Genomic DNA, 20323 nt, shown 5'->3' on the forward strand with positions numbered 1-20323 from the left:
TTCTGTAATTATCTTTACCTTTTACTTAGATCTTAAGTGTAATTCATCTTCTTACTTTATACTTTAGATTTGGCAGACATCTTAATAATTTGTATATTAATAATTGCAGTACAATAAAATTTATAGCTACTAATGTCTATTTTGTTTGATATTTTTATCAAGGTAAGAATAATACAGTTGTTTTATTAAGGTATACATGTCAAAGAAAAATAATACTTCACAAAATGTAAAATATTTTAAGGAAAAATAATAAATATGAGCATTTATTCATCCATCTTTATAAGAAAATTTATTTATTATACATTGGACATTCGTACAGATTAATGGACTTGTCTTCAGACACTGATGCAATTATGTTGTTCCTCTGTGGACTATATTTCACAGACCATACCTAATGAAAACAAATTGTTTAAGGAATTATGCTTTTTACTACCTATAAATGTTCATAAACAATTTTAAAACATGTACGAACGCTATAGTATATTTTGCTTGCTTTATAATATTATTATAAAACGTCGAAAATATTGCATGCGACATGAAAATTTTACCTGATCGTTATGTTCATTAAATGTATATAAACACTGTCGTTGTGCTAATTCCCAAACTTTGACTGTTTGATCTGAACTACTAGATGCAAATTGTTGTCCGTCTGGAGCAAAAGCAACGCCGAGTACCCACGAAGCATGACCTGACATAGTTCCTGCTAAATTAGCGTCTTTCCTGTACGGAAAAAATAAAAGTATAATCGATCTTTTAACTGTATTTTTAACCGATTCGATGTAAAAAAAGAATATTACTCACACATCGTATATTTTCATATGTCCATCATCTGATGCAGTAAGAAGCAGCTGAGAATCGGGCGAGAAGCATAGAGATCTGATAGGCATTGCATGACCTGGAATAATACATTTATGTAACGTTTGATAAGTAAAAACTATTAGGATGAATTTCCGTAGATACCTTCCAGCGTGCGTAACACTTTCCCATAAGTAACATCGAAAATATTGATAATTCCATCTATTGCGCCGCTTGCGATATATTTGCCATCAGGGCTCTAAAGTAGAAAATATAATAATGCAAAACAAAAAGGATTGTATGCTTTCTTTCGTAGGCTCGATTCAGCGATCTTTTTTTTTTTTTTTTTACACACGATCGTATGTCTCCCTGTAATAATCTCGCTCGTCCACATTGGGCTTTGTAGAGGGTGTTTGGAAAATAACACAAAAATCTTGAAATTATTAACGAGATCCGCCTGAATTATGGCAATTTGCGAAAAGCTGCGTGCGCGAAATACAGTAGTGCCCACATAAGTGACCACGCTCGGGACCGACCGCGGACAATTAAGTGGGCAAAAATGCGGTCACATACGGAACGCGACACATACATATACACGGACACTGGTGAATAGCTTATGAAAATTGCCGTGATTTAGACGAATTTTTAATTGTTAATAACTTTACAATAAAGCCTCTACCAAAATATTGTAATTTTTTATTTTTGTCTCTCTCAAGGGTTGACAAAGGTCTGAAAGATATCCAAACATCCTGCACAAATAACAGAGTTCTGATTAACAATTTAAATGAGTATACTCACATAGGTAACACTCAATGTAAATTTTCCACCTCTGGTATCTAAAGTTTGTTCTTGTTTTCCACTCTCAGTTCCATATAAATGTATTTTTCCAGAATGACTGCCAGACACAATGAATTTATCATCAGGAGAAAATACTACTGTCCAAATATCCACAGGACCAACTTCTATACTTGATATTTTCTCTCCTGTTTCCAAATCCCATAGCTTCAAACTAGAGTCTAATGAACTTGATGCACACTCTGCAAATATGTTATTATTAATGATGAATAACCAAAGCTTTGAATTACAGAGGGTTTCAATTTAAAGAAATCAATTTCGAGTAATCAAGGATCTAACATACTTACTCGAACCGTCCGAACTTACTGCAACAGACACCACTCCTAAAGAATGGCCAGTTAACTTATGTTTCAACTGTAAACTTTTATCTTTTTGTTCCCAGACCTTAACTGTATCATCTACCGAACCAGTTACTATGTATTCTACTGTTTCCTCGTCATTAGATCGCATAGAATCGCTATAACATCATATAAAAACCATGAATAACGGGGAACGAGCAACGAACGCTGTATCGAGATTATCTACCGTGAATCGTCATTTTCCGGTTGTGATTCTTTTTTCTTCTTAGGACAACCCCAAGCACAGGTCCAGATACTGTCTTCGTGAGCATTTTCTGTTTTATTAATTAAGGAATACTGAAAAAATGTCGAATACGGTTTCGCAAACTGTCACGTACTATGGGCAACATAACCTTTATGTCTTCATAATTTGAAAATGTACTTGTGTTTCTCACCATTTTAGGGAATACGTATTATCTTCGAAATAGCTCACAAAAATTAAAGTATGTACGGAACTAAAAAATACGATTTCGTTTCAGGGAAAAAATAGTTGGGTAACATGTACTATAAACACACACGTGTTCATTTGTGTACACCGGTCGACCAAAACTTATCAGTACTCAACAGTAGAAAATAAAGGGGGTAGAGCAGTGTTACCAAACAGATCAGCGCCCAGGGGAAACTGCCCCTCCACTTACTCACACTGATGACAATCATATGTACGTGAACTCTGACCTTCGGACAGTTTCGGGGATTCAAGAAAATAAACGTTGAGATCTAAGCTCACGTACTTACATGTAGTTCTACATTAGCGTGCGTAAGTAGAGAGATAGTGTCCTTTCGGCACCCATCTGCCGTCTGGTAACACTGGTACACTGGATAACACTGGTCACCAGTGACTGGTGTAGAATTTCTACTGTTTTCTACTTACATCACGTTGAATGACGCTGTGTCTCAACAATAGCAATCGAAATGACATCGACAATACAGTACAACGTAACAAAGTGATGAAGAACAAATCTCGATTATTGTAAATCTTATTACCGTCGCGTTTTTATGTATATCGTGCATATTTCATTTACATACCGCAGTTTTTTTTTCTAATGCATTGCAACATAACCTTTCGAGTGTAACGTGAGTTTGTTTATATACAGTTTGGTGATCGATATTCAATGCAATTGAAGTAGTTGTTTTTTATAATGTTTACATTATTCGGTGAAGTAAACTTATGGAGTTTCGATGACAACATTAATATAAAAAGTACAGACTTTGGTGCATTTCGGTGAGATAAATAAATTACGTTAATGTTTATATATATATATCAATAAAGTTAAATAGTACTGAATATTCGTATTTTAAAACATGGAATAACTTTAATAATATATAATTCCGTTCGTGTAACATACTACGTAAAAAATGCCGGGAAATTATATCTTATAATGTTGTCATAGGTATCATGATAAACGTATTGATAATTTACACGAGGAAGGGAAAAGGTCGTATTGTCAAAAACGTGGTATGATATATGTACCAACAAATAAAAAAGGAAATAAATTAAAAGATTCTATAAAATATTTGGAGGTAAAATTTTAATAAACTACTGATCAAAATTCAGAATATTTTTGTTTTTTATCTTGAACTAATTTTATAGGAACAATTGAAAGACAATACAATTATATATTGCCGATGGTACGATGATTGTGTTTTCCAGTTGATGTTGAATAATGCCCTGTTAATACAAATACAAGTCAGTGTTGCTACCGGTGATATATATAAAATAACTTTTGATAAGTACCTTGTCGGAAAACTTTCGGAACATATATCTGACGGTAAACGCTAAATTATGTTCACACAATTTGTATTTGCATGCTGAACAATTTTTAAATATCTTATCATTTACATTTATAGTGATAATTACTAAAAATTATATACTTTGCACATATAACGATAATCAAGTAAGCCTTGTACATTTCACAAGATCAAAGAGACATGTCTTTGATAAAATTAATAAACTTGAACCAAAATTATCCACGATCGATCTGTTTGGTCCTAATGGGCGTAGGTTGGATAAAAAAGTACAAACTAATAAATGTGATGACTTGGTAAATATGTATTCATTTATTTACGCGTTCCTTTGTACTCATAGGCAAGATATTAAAGTTCCTCGGTTTTTTTTTTATACTACATGGTTTATCAAGAAGGCCTTTGAGAATTTATAACAAAGTTTTGAACATTATAGATATTAATTTGGTGGAAATCCACAATGAATGAAGTTTATCCGTGGAGTCCTGTTGTCAAAGAGCATGACCGTGCGAATATACACCTGTATCGTCTAATAGGGTATAAAATTCCTTTCCCAAAATGTTAAGATTTTATTGAACATTGTAGTTTTAATATTTAGTAAAAGTATTAATTCCTGTTTGTACAATAAGAGTATTTGAGCACAATGTATTTTTTTTCCAGAGTAAAATTAGAATTAATTTGTTATATACGTAGTGAGTTTGATCCTTTGTGTATAATATTTGATGCATGTCATGATAATATTATTCATTCTGTAGAACAGAAAGTATCAAGAAAGGTAATAGTTCTACGTTATATGATCATTCCTAATAGCATTAATTTTGTAAGCGAGCATTTTACATCATAAGTATGTCATAGGGGGAGGTGACTATAGAATGGAGAACGTACGAAGTTTCTCAGCAAGATAAACTGCAAAGAATAGCAGTGATTTCCGTGCCTTTACCTACACATACAAGCTGTGTGAAATTCTCCCCTAATCAGGAATTGTTACTATTATGTTGCATAGATGGTTCTGTAATAATTTATGATCAAATCAGAGCTACCACTACCAGCGTAAAAGCTGGTTTTGTAAGTGAAATATGTATACATGAGAAAAGATAAACTCAGTTTTATTCAGGCTTCATTCAGTATAAGCTTGATTAGAACAAAGTTTCTCTTACTTGTTTTACTTTTTAAAATACCCAAAGTAATATATACATTTTCAAGATACCTACATTAGCATCATGGCACAGTGATGGAATAATATTTATGATCGGAAATGACAAAGGTCAATTTCAACATTTTGATATTTCTCTGTCATGTATTAAAAGTCAGACGTTAAGCGAAGAAATAACACCGGCCAATATTCTTGATTTATCTTCATATTTCAGGTATTGTCTTATATTTATTTCCTTGTCATTTCCGAAATAATTAACTTAGCAACGTGTCTGTAAAATATGGAATTTATTTACAATATAGAACTCAACCGGCGTTAATGCGTATGGAATGGAATAAAAAAAATGATTTGAATTGCTACATTGATTTGCACAATCGTGGAAATTCTCTATTGTTACTTACTTTTCAACGGTATACTATAACAATACCATTTATAAAATAAATAAGATATTAAAAAATGAGTAATATTTATATAATATATTAACAGAGGCCCTATAGGTGTTATAAAAGTATTGGAAGGAGATTCTCTCTCTGGCGATGTATTAGTCAAAAGATATTTATCCTTGTGTCAAGTTGAACAAGCAACATCATTATTATTGTCTATGAATTGGGATACCCATCCTCGTGCGTGTATGCACGCGCTAAATCAAATTGTGAATTATTTATTTAAATTACCCTTAACACCAGAACGTGAAAGTAAGATTCAGTTTTGTACTTTGATCAACTGTTGTTAATAATACAAATAGTTTAATTTTTCAGATTTTATACAGAATGCACTAGGTAGCTTCCATGTTCCAATTAAACCAATAAGTCAAACTATCGAAGAAGAATATGGAGACGAAATACGAGATTTAACAAGAAGATTTTTTCATCATTTATTACGGTATTGTATGCCTTCATTTCTAAAAAAAATCATTTATCTCGTGTAAAATATTAATTGTAAATAATGTAGGTATCAAATGTTTGAAAAAGCCTTTAGGCTTGCTATAGATCTAAACGATCATGACCTTTTTATGGATATACACTTTTACGCGTTAGTTGTAAACGATGTGGCAATGGCAACCGCAGCAAAAGAAAACGCTGAACGTATACTGAGTAGATCGAACAGTTGTAATAGTTCACGTAAGAATTAATGGAATACATTGTTTCAGAAACATTCTGTTACCTGAAAAATATTATAATACAAATTTTTTAGATTCTACGTGCTCTAGAGCATCGTGTTCATTGTGCTCTGATTCGACGAGCGACAAAGGGGAGGAATCTTTTAGCGACGAGAGTGAAAATTCCTCCAAAGGAAATCAAACTGATATAAAGCATTCCAAAAATCATAGTTACAGAAAAGAGTCCAATAGTCAAATTCCACCATTACCAATTCTTGATCCCCATCACCTTAACAAAAGCCTGTTACCTTCCTCATTTACATCGGATATTTCGGCTAGCGAAAAAGCTGATTGCAATCTAGTGTCAACATCTTTTAATATACCCAGTAGCGCACTTACTACAACTTCTTTTAATCATTCGTCGCATCTTTCGCTTTTAAATACGTTTTTTGCATCAACATCGTTCAACAAACCATTGTACAAAACTCATACAAATCCAACAACAACATCGACAGTAACTTCTACAAATAGTTCACAGTCTTTTAATAATATTTCTGACGACTTGATGACAACTTCGTTTGGAAGTTTGTCCATGAACGAACGAAAGGCCGTAGTGTCTAATCGGCTTACTGAAAACTCGGTAGATATCACATTAAACAAAGGTCTACTTGGTGAAATGCATTATTCTCTTGACAGTGTATCTGATAATACAGTAACAACTACTTTAACGCAAGACAATGGCTTTACATCAACCCCTTTTAACAATCCAACATATGAAACATTGGATGTTCCTTCCGATCTATTACGATCTTCGTTGGATAATGTAGATAACAATATCATGTCAACATCTTTTAGTACGCTCGGTACAAATATTCCAAGCCCGTATGATAGTTCTTTTACTAATTTAATAACCAGTAAAGCTGATTCTACCATAACTTCATCTTCTTTAAGAAATATAAAATCATCTGTTGCAATGAATGACTTCACGCCTAAAACACTTCCCGATTCTATCACTGCGAACAAATTAACATCCAATCTTCATAGCAGTCATAGTAACTTCATGTCGACTTCGTTTAATTTTCTTGATAATCAAGTACAAGATTCTCGTAATTGCATTTCAAAAAGTAGTATTAATGGCGATAGTCATAATGTCATCAAGTTACAACAGTCGGTTGGAAAAAAGGTCGGGGATGTCAGCATTCCACCACCACCACCTTCCTTAACAAACTCATTTACAAATTACTTTCAGAATCTTCCGAGAAAAAATCTTCCTTTATCCAGAAGTACATCTGGCTTAGCAGATATCGATGAATCTATTCAAAAATTTTCGTCGATTAGAACGCGAAATGTCACGTCGCACCTACTGCAAAGACAAAACTCCACATCTAACATTCTACAAGTTCATCATAAATATAGTAATATTAAGCCTTCTAGATATAGACTTAATTATGATCTCGATTACATTTCATTCCATGGAAGTTGTGATAATATTAATATACATTCCTCTACTAATAGTATGAAACTTGGTGCTTCACAGTTTCCTTCTACATACAGTGTACAGAACAGATTTGATAATAGGCATTCGAAATTAGTATCATCGCAAAATAGTACAAATATTAGCGTTAGTAAAGAAACTAAGATATCTTCAAATATACCACCACTACCTGTTATATCCACCCCAACTTCTAGTTCTATGTCCTGTTCTCCATTCTCTACTTTTACGGATACAACATTAACGTCAAACGAAAAACCAAAGGTGAAATTTTCAGATACAGTAACGCACATATTTGTACCCGACACAGTAAGTATATTTGTATTTATATTAAATGCTAAAATTCACACGAAATAATAAACACAATTGTGTTCGTTGGTTGATAATTTTATTTATTAAGTATTCTCTTACAGGGTCAATCATTACATAAACAAAAACGTTCTACGATTACTCAAGTACACTTGACCGACCCAAAACGTGAATTAGCAGAAAGCCTGCCATTGTGCCTTGGTAATGAAGATTATCTTAAGGATTTTCAACCATTATCGAGTATGTGATAGAGTTCCGTAATTAAAAAACTTTTTAAATACGTAATACCTAAATATTATGTTTTACAGAAGATGATATTAATGATAAAGTAAAAGAACCTTCAAAATCAGAGGAAGGTTCTAAAATAAAAGTTGTACACTTTGGACTTTTATAAATAAAGAAAATATTCCGATATTACTGGAAAACGAATGCGAGACTGTATTTACGTACATTTGAATTTTTTTATACGAACTTATTTTATACATTTATTTTGTACATAATTTTTATACAATAAAAATTGTTTTGCAGTTGTATTACTAAATAATTTATCTGCTGTAACATAGATCGGTGATATTTAAATATTTCTGATCTCGCATACAAATTTTATATTAATGTTTTGGCTTTTTCAGAGATTCTAATTCAGTTTGCATGTCAAGTAAATCTTTATCAGGAATGTAACGTATATTTTCCATTTCAGGGGAGAACGTATCTATGCGTAATTGGACTCCTTCGGGTAAAGTTGCTTCTAATAATCGAATTAAAATGGGACATTTTATGGATGTTATATTTGATACTACCATATCTCTTTCATACAGTTTAAGAATATATTCGCTTTCAACTTGTGTGCTTGATTTTTTATATTTTTGTATCTTGTATTCTTGATAGGGGACAGGATAACTATAAAAATAATAAATTACAGATATTACTAAAATGTAAAATATTAAATTTAAATAATACGTGATATAATGTTACCTATTTATAATATCAACATCCAATATATTTGCAATTTTATGAATGAAAGTTTGATAACTTTCAAGGAGAGAAAATACGTATCCTTTAATCTGTATATTTAATGTAGGATAATGTGGCGGTCCACTTTCCTTCAACTACAACATATAAATTATTTAATATTATTATATTACACATTATAAATACAATACATATCATTTATAATATTTGATAAAATAACCTTTAAATAAGGAGGCTCGTATACACTGTAAGACCTTAATGTTTTGTTAATTACTGAATTACGACAGCACGTTGAAACCTAAATACATAATCCGATTAAATTATTTTTTCATAAACAACGGTACATTTTTTTTATTTATTGACACACTTACATAACTGACAAAAAATATACATTTACCTGCTTAATAATATTCAACGCCATTTCGTATTAAATGAAATAGTAAGAGAATTAATGTTTTAATATTAATATAATCCGTATTTATTGTAGTTTCAGCAAATTATCGATATCGTTATTTCGATAGTAATCGGTTTCGATATAACTTTCCTAACATTATACCAGTATAAGAATCACCGGTATCAAGTAATCAAGTTCGTGATTCAGTTAAGATAGAACTTCTATCGTAAATAGAAGTTTCCTTTGTCGACTCTTCGAAACTCTACGAGCTCACGTACGCGTGGTCTGGCATAGTGTGAGAAAGTGCCTCTGCTGCCATTTATACTCTTTCGTGTTCACAAAATTGATAAAAATATGCAAAAAGTAAAACGAGTTGCAAGGATTTATAATTTTAAGCAACGAGTTTCTATCATTATCATTGTTCAGATTGTATTATTTATAACAAATAGACAAGCTTTCAACTATTAACGATCTATTAATTTGAGTTTTATTTAATAAAAATTAATGATCTAAATAGAAAGATTTTTTTTTTAACTCAACTGCAAATATGGCGTGGGATTCCCCGAGAAAACAGAAAAGAATTTGAGAACACGACTGAAAAAATAACGAGCTACACTATTTCATATTTCTATCCGTTTTCGTCTATCAACACCAGGCAGCAAATTATATTAGTAAATAAGGAAAGATTCAACCTGGCATTGCAATTCATATCTCTATAAGTAAGGTTAAACACCGAGTCTTTAATAATAATTGATAGACATAGTTAAGGGTGCCTCAGATATAAACGTATCTTTATTATATCACTTTATTTAACGAGTAATAATAATCTTTACATTAAATATATCATTGAGCCATTTCCTCATCTGATTTCGTTCTTAGTTTGTTTATCTAAGGTTTCAGGAGGAACTGTCTGAGCAACCGATTCAACAGCAGTCTCTGAAGATAATTTCTCATCTTCTTTCGGCAATACATAAGTCTTTGCTGCTATCTCTTCCGGTGGCATCCATCTTGGTACAATTTTTCCATGTATCCTCCAAGTTCCATACACATTAGACAAATGTTTCTCAAACACTACATAATCTAATACATCTTTTTTCAATATTTCGCTTCCGTGTAATAACCTTCCAAATCTATCGTAAATGCACAAAATCTAAAAAATTGATTTTTCATGTAATAATTCAAACACAATATTTATAATGTACGATAGCAGTTAGATTTATATTGCCAAACCTGTTGAGAATGAAAACGGACAGTAACTTGTGCAAATATATTCTCTTTTGTTATCAAATTTGTACACCTTGCACACACCAAACGTGCTGGTTCCAATGATTCCAAATATGTCCAGTGAACTGTTTTATCCATCATATTATGGATCATTTGCTATAATTGTACGGTATATATTACTATATTCATAGTATTACAGAACGAGGAAAAAATTCTACTAAATTTAAATGTTCTGAAACTTACAGGATATGCAGTCTCCGTAACATACCGTAATATTGTATCTTGGTCTTTGCTGAGAACATTTATAAATTTATTACTTAAATTTTATTTCAAACCTAATATAATACATATATGTATTTTAAAGGTTACTCTGTCCATTAGTTTTTATAAGTAGAACTTACGCGACTAAAGCTTCATGTGCCTTTTTATAAATATCCAGTGCTTCTATCTCAAATAAACGGGGTGAGAAATTTTCATCGTATGACTTAATCTTTTTAATAGCCATATAAGATCTACTCTTTTTCTGTATAAATTCAATTTTCTGTTTTGCCCCCTAAATAAACAGAATAAAACTTTCTAACAATTTCTTTGGATTTGAACATACACGGCAGTAAGAATAATAATTATTTAGTATTTTGTAATAATGATACATTGGACAAATACATATTGTATACCTCTTTAGTGATACTAGAAAATTTCCCATCACCTTCTGGAACAACATACGATTCAAATATTGCAGGTGTACAAGCTATAAATGCAGGTCTTTCTTTCCACTCTCTACATGGTACAAATCCATGCTTCTTCATTTTTGACCTCATTTGCTCCTTTGATAATGTTTCACTATCAATATTATCATCGTCGTTGTCTGGCAATTCAATTTTAATAACCTTTTCTCTTCTTTGTTTGCGAAACTTTGGATTCCAATGTTTTTGTATGTTTCTAACTTGTTGAGAAGTATCGCATGGATAGTTAATAGGACTTAACATCAAAGGTGAATTATTCTGAAAGAAACTGAAGCTTATTCAATAACTAGAAATGTTTATAAAATTACTGACAAGAATCAAGCCAACCTGCATGTACTTTCCAAAGATACAAATTGCGCTTCTGTACTTTGAAATCATCATGTATTTTCACTGCCGTTCTGCCAAATTTTTTTCAGTAGTCTCTCTAAAAGGGGCACCGTCCTTTTAATTTTACTTCTTAAATATTTAAAAATAGTCGCGGTATTATATTTAAAAGTTCTGCTCGAAATAGCATATATCTTTTATTTAATCTTATTGTTTATTGTTTTAATCATAAAGTATAACCCTGCTTGTTTATCTAGCGACTATGATCCTAGGTTATATAGATATAGAATCAGAAAAGTTGCCGAAATACATACGATGTAACTAGTAACTAAAAATACGTTTTCGCGTGGAGATAATATCGTGGCAATGTAACGATTTTTCGTCTATTTTTATGCAGTCGATTGTTATATAACGTTTAATTACTTTTAAACTCGTGTAGAATAAAGTAATTTCAGTAATAAAAGTAATAACTGCAATGTTTCATTGTCACGAATATCGCGACATTACATCGCAAGTAGGTTCATTTGTCTAGGAACGTTTTAGTACTGAAATTTATCTAGCATAATGATATAAATGAATTTAGCATTTTTAATATTTTTATACTTATACTAAAACTTAAATTACGTTACATTCTCTGTGTATGACGTAAATTTATTTGATTTAGTATTACAAATAAAATTCTATATTTCATCAGAATTTTTCAAAGTAAAATATTATCTTCCTCTCGATGTCATCGTAATAATATTCGTTTAAATAGTGTAAAAGTGCGAACAATTTCTGTTATATTTATCAGAGATGGCTAGAATTGCGACTTGCGAATCACAAATCATTTGATCACGCTCTTTCCAACGTGATTGGTTGTGTCGTATATTATACATGTGTACGCGGCTTAGTGATTTGCAGCGGGAGCGGAAGTCTCGTTCCATTGGTGCAGAGCATGCTGGTTTGTCGCCTGGCAACAGTGCACTGCACTTCCTCCCTCCTTTTTCTCGTTACTCGTTCTGTGGAGCGTTGTGATTCACAACTCGTGAAGAGGTTTCTCACCGATTTTACGAATATCTGGTGTGTATTCTTTACCTATTGTCATCTAATCGTCTTTATCGATGCTTGCATTGAATATTAATATTCTCTTACTCGTAAATTTGTTCTGCTTCGAGAAAAAAGTTGCATCAGTTTCACGCGTCCTTTCGTCCTCCATTCGATGCTCTCTAAATTAAATTACAATTCTTTGTCAGACATTTTAATTTAAGTTGTTGCTTGGTTATAGCATGGTTATGTTTGTTTCAATAAATGTGTTTTAATATTGTTAGTTTTTTTTGTTACAGGACCGCGATGAAAATTTGGATGCCAGCGCCATACCATGGGCGCCATAGACACCATGGACGCCATTGTACAATTCAAATAGAATGCATCGACACGGTGAGAACGCTTTTTTTTAATCCATCGAATCGAAGCAATTGACATATGTGCACATATTTTTACCGATTTTTTATTGAAATGTCTGGTCAGTATTAAGAATAAAAGACCAATATTTTTCGTACACTTCGATGCATTTAATAAATATAAATGATTTCGTTAGATGCTTGGTTCATTTTTACGACAGTCAGTAAAAAATTTTATAAAGTATTAGAAAGTGTTTCTTTACATTGAAACTAAAGTCTCTGTTATTGTAAAAACTGATTGTAATATATTTTCCCCAGAATCCCGAATCTGTTTGGGTCCATAGAACTGACTAGTAAGGGGAACAATGATTTTTTGGCCTATTGTACCACTTTATCGCATTCTACGATTGGTAAGTTGCATGGCATTGTTTGTTCCTTTGGCCATTCGCAATGGCATGGACAGAGATGGGTAAAATTTCATTCTGATAATCGATAAGAAATAAATCCAATGTACAGCAACATTTTATAACATTTATTTCATCGAACAGTTAAATTTTTATTTTTATTCATCTGAAATAGCAGTATTTTCTTTTTGCTAAACTTGATGGATGGCTATGGGTTGCATTAACACATTTCCTTAGAAAAATTTTATCATTTTTTCAATCCACGTTTTGATAATATATTGAGAGGTAGCATGTAGTAATTATAAGCCTGATTTAAAAAAAAGATCGAGTATGGCTGCCTAATATTACAGATAAACATTTTGTTAAATACAACAGTTTCGTTTAACACAACAGCTTCGTGTAACACAAAATGTTAAGACTTCAAATATGAGGATTATAAAAGAGATCAGCACTCCATAACCGAATATTAAGATAATTAGATACACTTGTTCAAAAATAATCGGGTCTGCTTCATCTGACACAGTTTCTTCGACGTTTTTCGATTCTATCCAAACGTCTTTTATTCTGTTTATGATACCAACTTCATGCAACTTGATCATCCTGTGTAAGAAATATTACAAAAGAGAAGGTATTCCATCCTTATGTTCAGAAAGCAAGTTTGTACTACTTATATATTTGTTAATCTCGGCAACGTTTGCGAGTCGAGCGGTGCATTATTATGTTAGTCTAAATTTAATTTATTAAAATTACTTACCCCTTGTCGACTGTTTTTTTGTAAGTGAAATTCCATGAAATTCCGGATACTATATCCGTTTGACATAAGGCCATTCCTACTTCGTTTAGTTTGCAGATATATTGACCGCTAGCCTTTTTCATGTCCTCCATTTCCGTCATTGCATTTAATTTTTTCCCCGAGCACAACATCTCATGCATATCTTTAGTAGTGTCAAAACTTCTGTGTCGATTTAGTATACGTACTGTGCGATATGGTTCGCCCCCAAAAAACTAGAAACAAAATGGTATTAACAAGTAGAGTAGTGCCCACATAAATGACCAAGCTCGCGACCGCCCGCGGTCATTTGCTTAGAATTTCGGTGGTATGTCTAATGACCAAAAATGATTGTAATTGACCCCTGCAACAAATAATAATTTTTTTGGAACGATTTGAAATTTTTTAATTTCGTCGAAAAATTTGGGCACTTAGACTTTCGGTAAGGAATTATAAACCTTTGTGTTATTCATTTTTCTACCTTAAACAGCATATCTCCGTAAGTTCCTTCTTCAGTGACAATATCGTACGTAGTATCCGACAATAGGGATTCTACGTCATGAAAAGGGGGCGTCGTGTTCGTTTGCGTCAAGTAGCTTATTAAAAGTGCACCGAAAGCTGCTCTCACTAGAAACGAAAATAGGCCCAAGCATAATTCCACGATCTTGGAGCTTCTGCTAGAAACACTTAACACGAAACCTGTAAGATTAAAGTATTTTCTTTAAATCGTTGTTTAATAGATTTTATTAGCATTTTCTGAAAATTGGTTTCTCCTTACTTTGACCGCAGATCACGCCAAAATTGTAGAAGAGGTGGTCGTTGAAGGTCACGTTCGACTTTGTCTGCGTGAAGTTTGAGTCCATGGTTTGTGTTAGATAGCTAGAGAGGCTCAATAAAACATACGTTGCCAAAATCGCGTACCAGACGTTCGGGGAGAATACTTTCACCATCCATGTACGAATGTATTTTACATTTAGTGGAATGTACATGTGCAAGCTGAATGAAAATTATATAGAACGTTATTCAACTCGGTTTTCATCTAACAATAAGTGCCATGTTTAATTGAACAAAAGCCACGAACGAATCGCAGTATAAATAACATCTGATAAAAGGCTAGTTTCAACACGCCTGGTTTTCCATAAAGGGTGGGAAAACTGAGCAGCCCGAAGCCGTTTTATGCGAGTTTCCAGCCTCGGTATCACGTCCGTTTCATTAAACTGTATCGTTCTCAACAAACCGGGCATGAATGATTTTCCCAATGTATGTCCCAAAGTTGGTACTTCGCTGATCATTGGCTTCAACCTAAATCGATTATAATTTACACATTTCAAAACCCCTTCCCTCGAATAATTTTTATTTCATTAAGTGTTGTTCATTACGTGAAATTTAATAATTCCGACATGGTGTTCCATATTTCGCCGATGGCCCCGGAAACTCTCGTTCCATTACTTTCTTTATTGATGATATTTTTTATCTGAAAACTCGACCCCGTGATGTTGAAATTTTTATTTTTAAACGTGTCTTCCAAGTTTCCAATGCAGAGTTAACTCGTTAGAAAAGGTTAAACAAGTGTGTATTCCAAGAATATAAAAGGCTGGTATTATGTTATAAAGAATAAATTAAAATTTTAACGGGAGATTCTGGAGGTCAAAATAAGACGAAAATCAAGAATACTAATTTGTTGATCGAGGCTTCGTTAAAAAGTTATTAACGTTTAAAGTTCCGCTCGTACTGAATTTTTTTCTCGAAAATGCGCAAGATTTCGGGGGTATGTCTATTGACCAAAAATTATTGTAATTGACCCCTGAAACCAATAATAATTTTTTTAAAACGATTTGAAATTTCTTAATTTCGTCGAAAAATTTCACACCTTCTCGAATTTTTTTCTCGAAAATGCGTAGGATTTCGGGGGTATGCCTATTGACAAAAAATGATTGTAATTGACCCCTGCAACCGATAATAATTTTTCCAGAACGATTTGAAATTTTTTAGTTTCGTCGGAAAATTTCACACCTTCTCGAATTTTTTTCTCGAAAATGCGTAGGATTTCGGGGATATGTGTATTCACCAAAAATTATTGTAATTGACCGCCGCAACCGAAAATAATTTTTCCAGAACGATTTGACATTTTTTAATTTTGTCGAAAAATTTCACATCTTCTCGAATTTTTTTCTCGAAAGTGGATAGGATTTCGAGGGTATGTTCAATGATAACAAATAATTGTAATTAACCCCCGCAACCGAAAATAATTTTTCCAGAACGATTTGACATTTTTTTTTTCCGCCTAAAAATTTCAGGGAAACATCAATGTATGGTCAGACATTTTGGGTAAGGAATTTTTTTCTCGAAAGTGCGTAGGATTTCGGTGGTATGTCTATTGACAAAAAATGATTGTAATGGACCCCTGCAACCAATAATAATTTTTCCAGAACGATTTGAAATTTTTCAATTTAATTTTTTAATAGCTTTTTAATGAAGCTTCAATCAAGAAATTGATATTCTTGATTTTCGTCTTATTTTGACCTCTAGAGTCTCCCATTAAAGTTTTAAATAAATAAAACCACCACTTATACAGATTCTTATTCGTGCTACGCGATAATTAGAACGAAGAACGAAAATTTTGAGCAGTCATAAATTCACACAACAGAGTCAATGATAAAATGTCTTGATCTTCAGTAGACCAGAGAAATAGAATATTTCGGATATGATTGATGTTATTGTACCTCGTAATAAGTGAACCTGACATCGTTCCCTTGAAAGTTGTGCGTCTCGATTTTCAGACTTCGGTTCAGTAGCTCCTGATTCATCGTCGCGAAGACAGGAATACTGAAGATCGGCACGAAATCTTCGGTTTTCTTGTCCCATATTACACCGTTCACGGATTGAACCGATCTCAGTGTTACGTGAATCATCACAAGCAACAGTAACCATCTCATGAAACAGAGATGTTTTAGACTTTCGAGTTTAAGTGAGGCGTGCTTAGTAGCGACTAGTTTTGCATTAACATTAGGCACCAACAATGTTCGTTTAAATAAACGGTTCTAGCTGCGATTCTGTTGGAATGATCGCGATATCTTGCTTTTTAATGCAACGCGAATACGGCGATATCGATCTCACGTTTCCCTTTTATCTTTTATATGTAGTTGCATTTCCATATATCCGTGACACCAACTAACGTGTACTAAGGGTTGCACGATAATGTAACTGAATTGGCGTTAATAACGCCACGAATGATTTTAATGCAGCTTAGATTATATTATAGTGACCATCTGAAGAAGATGGAACAGACTATTCATCAATTTTATGCAAAGTCACAGAGATGATAGTGCTACAGACACGTAGACAAATATTTTATATTAAGTGTAGATAAATATTTTATTCGTTGCAATAGTAAAATATCACGATTTCGAATATAAAAATTATAAAAGAGATCAGCACTCCGCAGTAGAATGTGGTAACAATTAGATACGTCTGTTTTAGATTAACTGGTTCTATTACGTTTGGTTTATTTTCTCTGGGGTCGTTCATGTCTATCCAATAAGATATTATCTCCTTCATGAGACCGCTTTCGTGCAACCTCAGTATCCTGCTTAATAAAAATTATACATATGAGATCCAACTAAAAAATTTTCATGTTTCGCAGAAAAATTATCATACGAGTTATTTTATTTTTAATTTAATTTATTAGAATTATTTACCCAATGTCAATGGATCTTTTGTAAGTGAAATTCCTCGAGATACCGGAAACTATAGGTATAACAGCTATGGGTTTTTTTACAGTGTGCAAGGGGCAGATATGTGGATCGCCAGTCAGTGTTACATCCTTGGTTTCTAGCATCGCGTTCAATTCATTGGGCGAGCATACCACTGCGTACAACTCTGTATCATTGCCGACAATTTTTATTCGATTCATTTCAATTTCTTTTTGGTATGTATCATTGTACAGGAGCTAGAAATAAAATTGGTATCGGTAAGTGCGTTGGTCCAAAATGTAGTTGTCCTTACTAGTAGCGCCACTTGCGGTGAAACAGTGTTTCATTGTTTCGCCGCTGGCTACGCTAGTAGCATGGAGGGAAACCATTCTTTATAATCTACTGTTTATATTTTTACTACGGAATATTTTATTATTCGTTTTAGTACCTGAAATGTGAGAAGAGTTCCATTTACAGCAACAATGTTGTACGAACTGTTATGCAATAAGGATTGCAGGTCGTGGAAAGGATATGTTGGAATGGTTTTAGTCAAGTGACCTATTAAAAGTGCGCTGAAGTATGTCCGTACTAGCAACGAAAATAGGCCCAACCATAATTCCACTATCTTTGTACTTGTGTTCGAACCACTCGACAGGAAGCCTGTAAAATTAATTTACACTTTTAAATTGTTATTTAAAAACATTCAGCATTATTTTTATCATTTGTAAATAATTTAGAACTTATTTGTGAAAGTTTATTTTTTTTCTTACTCTGACTACAGATTAAGCCAAAGTTGTAGAAGAGATGGTCATTGAGGCTGGCAGTTGACTTTGTTTGAGTCAGATAGCTGCAGAGGCTGAGCAGAAAATATAGTATCAGAATCGCGTACCAAATCTTCCAGGAGAATAATTTTAACATCCATGTGGAAACGGGTTCCATTCCTCCTTGAATGTACAGGTTGTAGCTAAACACAAATTGTAACAAAGTTTCACAGTTTTCTGAGGTGGTCGTTATGAGAACAATCACTCAATAATGATACTTGATAAAACACCAGAGTTTGAACTCGCCTGGTTGTCCATAAAGGCATAGAAAATTGAACAGCCGCGAGTTGGCTGCCGTGAGTTTCTATCCTAGGTATCACGTCTGTTTCGTTATTTTGTATAATCTTCAACAACCCATTCATGTACGTGCCATTGTCTGTTTGATATCCCAAAGTAAGTTCTTCGGCGAGGGTTGGCTTCAATCTAAAACGATTACAATTTACACATTTCGAGACCCCTTCCCTTGAACAATTTCTATTTCAGTAAGTGTTGTTCATTACGTGAAATTTAATAATTCCGATATGGTGTTCCATACTTGGCCGATGGCTCCACTAATTTCCCTCCCGTTATTTTCGTTGTTGATGAGGTTCTTTATCTGAAAATACGAAGAAGTGTTACGTTTGTTACCTACGCATCGACTTAATTTTATAGTGATTTATTTCGAATCAATCACGGGGGCACAAACGTGAATAAACATTGGCGATTTAGCGTAATAAGGGCGAAGAGAAACAAAAATATACATGCTACGAACGATAGTGACACAAATAGCGTCAATGTCCATTTTACAATGATATTTCCGCGTAATCATAAATTCACGTAACGCGGTCGGTAAAACAGAATTCATTTATTTTCTTTACCTCGAAATAAGTGAACCTGACAACGTTCCCTCGAAAGTTGTGCGTCTCCATTTCCCGGCTTCGATTCAGTAACTCCTGATTCATAGCCATGAAAACAGAATTACTGAAGATCGGCACGAAATCGTTGATCTTTTTGTCCCATATTACACCGTTCACGGATTGAACGGGTCTCGTGACCACGTGAATCACCGCAATTAACAGTAATTCTTTCATGAAGCGAAGAGTCTGGCAGAATCGCCACTGGCAGAGTCTGGTCTCGTATTAGCAAAGCCTACCAAACCGCGTTGGCCGAGATAAATGGCTGGTAACCGCGATTCTGTTGAGATTATCGCGTTACCTTGCGTTTTAACGCGACACGAATATCCTGACATCGATATTCCGTTTTATTTTTTATCTATCATACATGTTGGGGATAGTATTTCCGCGTTCCTGCCATATCAGTTAACCGGTACTGTTGGGCTGAAAGAATTTAGATCGGGAAAGTTACAAGGCAAAATTAAACAGCATCGAACGATTAATGTAATTTTATTCGCTCTAGCATTAACAAATTTCTATCGTTTCTCTGCTTCGTCATCGATTGCATACGCAAAATTGCACGCCATTGTAGGTATTTAAACAACATTACGAATAATCACGCAATCTTACTGCATTCCAGAGGCATCGCCTTAGGATGTTTTAAAAGGTTTAACGAACACGCGACTCGGCCCCCAATTACAACGATATGCATCTTGTATCTTTGTTGAGTTTTCACGCTATGAGCTTATCCAGGTACATATCTGTGAAAGATTCGATTTGGTTAAGTGCAGTGGTTTCCGGGAATCCCCCCACTCTCTCAGCCCCTAGCCATTATGGTAATGAGGAAAAAGTTTTATATTTATTAAAAACGACAATTGGAAATGCTTTCATCGCTGGAAAATGTGATTCAAGAGATAACTTTGAGATTTCGATTTGATTATTATT

The 20323-nt window shown here is 33.4% G+C and overlaps 5 protein-coding genes across 7 annotated transcripts; 1 reads left to right on the top strand and 4 right to left on the bottom strand.

Annotated features, from left to right (window-relative positions):
• Positions 1 to 266: 266 nt before the first annotated feature.
• On the bottom strand, positions 267 to 2977 carry LOC122396277 (WD repeat-containing protein 61). 2 transcript variants are annotated; one of them, XM_043394514.1, is made up of 9 exons: positions 2860 to 2977; positions 2384 to 2443; positions 2176 to 2285; positions 1938 to 2107; positions 1594 to 1832; positions 961 to 1054; positions 802 to 895; positions 549 to 720; positions 267 to 391 (listed from the first exon to the last, which is right to left on the bottom strand). In XM_043394514.1, the coding sequence occupies exons 2-9, from the start codon at positions 2384 to 2386 to the stop codon at positions 290 to 292; spliced, it is 984 nt and encodes a 327-aa protein (XP_043250449.1). In that variant the 5' UTR covers positions 2387 to 2443; positions 2860 to 2977; the 3' UTR covers positions 267 to 289. The 2 variants fall into 2 exon arrangements, with proteins under 2 accessions (XP_043250449.1, XP_043250450.1); XM_043394515.1 differs by lacking the exons at positions 2384 to 2443; positions 2860 to 2977 and adding an exon at positions 2445 to 2576 and having other exon boundaries at positions 1938 to 1973; positions 2176 to 2263.
• Positions 2730 to 8250, top strand: LOC122396276 (WD repeat-containing and planar cell polarity effector protein fritz). 2 transcript variants are annotated; one of them, XM_043394513.1, is made up of 15 exons: positions 2730 to 2745; positions 3380 to 3509; positions 3580 to 3757; positions 3837 to 4030; positions 4168 to 4268; positions 4392 to 4506; positions 4587 to 4796; positions 4935 to 5098; positions 5187 to 5294; positions 5371 to 5579; positions 5643 to 5766; positions 5836 to 6005; positions 6079 to 7784; positions 7889 to 8024; positions 8093 to 8250. In XM_043394513.1, the coding sequence occupies exons 2-15, from the start codon at positions 3447 to 3449 to the stop codon at positions 8176 to 8178; spliced, it is 3564 nt and encodes a 1187-aa protein (XP_043250448.1). In that variant the 5' UTR covers positions 2730 to 2745; positions 3380 to 3446; the 3' UTR covers positions 8179 to 8250. The 2 variants fall into 2 exon arrangements, with proteins under 2 accessions (XP_043250448.1, XP_043250447.1); XM_043394512.1 differs by lacking the exon at positions 2730 to 2745 and adding an exon at positions 3083 to 3210.
• A 63-nt stretch (positions 8251 to 8313) lies between these two features.
• LOC122396278 (probable 28S ribosomal protein S10, mitochondrial) lies at positions 8314 to 9424 on the bottom strand. Its single transcript, XM_043394517.1, has 4 exons — positions 9151 to 9424; positions 8974 to 9051; positions 8757 to 8890; positions 8314 to 8681 (listed from the first exon to the last, which is right to left on the bottom strand). Exons 1-4 carry the CDS (start codon positions 9172 to 9174, stop codon positions 8393 to 8395), a joined length of 525 nt encoding a protein of 174 aa, XP_043250452.1. The 5' UTR covers positions 9175 to 9424; the 3' UTR covers positions 8314 to 8392.
• Positions 9425 to 10006: 582 nt separating this feature from the next.
• On the bottom strand, positions 10007 to 11968 carry LOC122396282 (probable 39S ribosomal protein L45, mitochondrial). Its single transcript, XM_043394523.1, has 7 exons — positions 11753 to 11968; positions 11442 to 11538; positions 11046 to 11372; positions 10773 to 10924; positions 10615 to 10663; positions 10378 to 10527; positions 10007 to 10297 (listed from the first exon to the last, which is right to left on the bottom strand). Exons 2-7 carry the CDS (start codon positions 11493 to 11495, stop codon positions 10007 to 10009), a joined length of 1023 nt encoding a protein of 340 aa, XP_043250458.1. The 5' UTR covers positions 11496 to 11538; positions 11753 to 11968.
• A 1618-nt stretch (positions 11969 to 13586) lies between these two features.
• LOC122396564 lies at positions 13587 to 17906 on the bottom strand. The gene is made up of 9 exons (XM_043395093.1): positions 17692 to 17906; positions 17463 to 17579; positions 16717 to 16924; positions 15373 to 15467; positions 15122 to 15295; positions 14772 to 14989; positions 14475 to 14692; positions 13979 to 14229; positions 13587 to 13824 (listed from the first exon to the last, which is right to left on the bottom strand). Exons 1-9 carry the CDS (start codon positions 17904 to 17906, stop codon positions 13587 to 13589), a joined length of 1734 nt encoding a protein of 577 aa, XP_043251028.1.
• Between the last annotated feature and the right edge of the window lie 2417 nt (positions 17907 to 20323).

This window comes from Colletes gigas, unplaced genomic scaffold (assembly GCF_013123115.1).
Source record: "Colletes gigas isolate AHSC1104 unplaced genomic scaffold, ASM1312311v1 Colletes_gigas_Sc00007, whole genome shotgun sequence".
In the NCBI taxonomy this organism is placed as follows: Eukaryota; Metazoa; Arthropoda; class Insecta; order Hymenoptera; family Colletidae; genus Colletes; species Colletes gigas.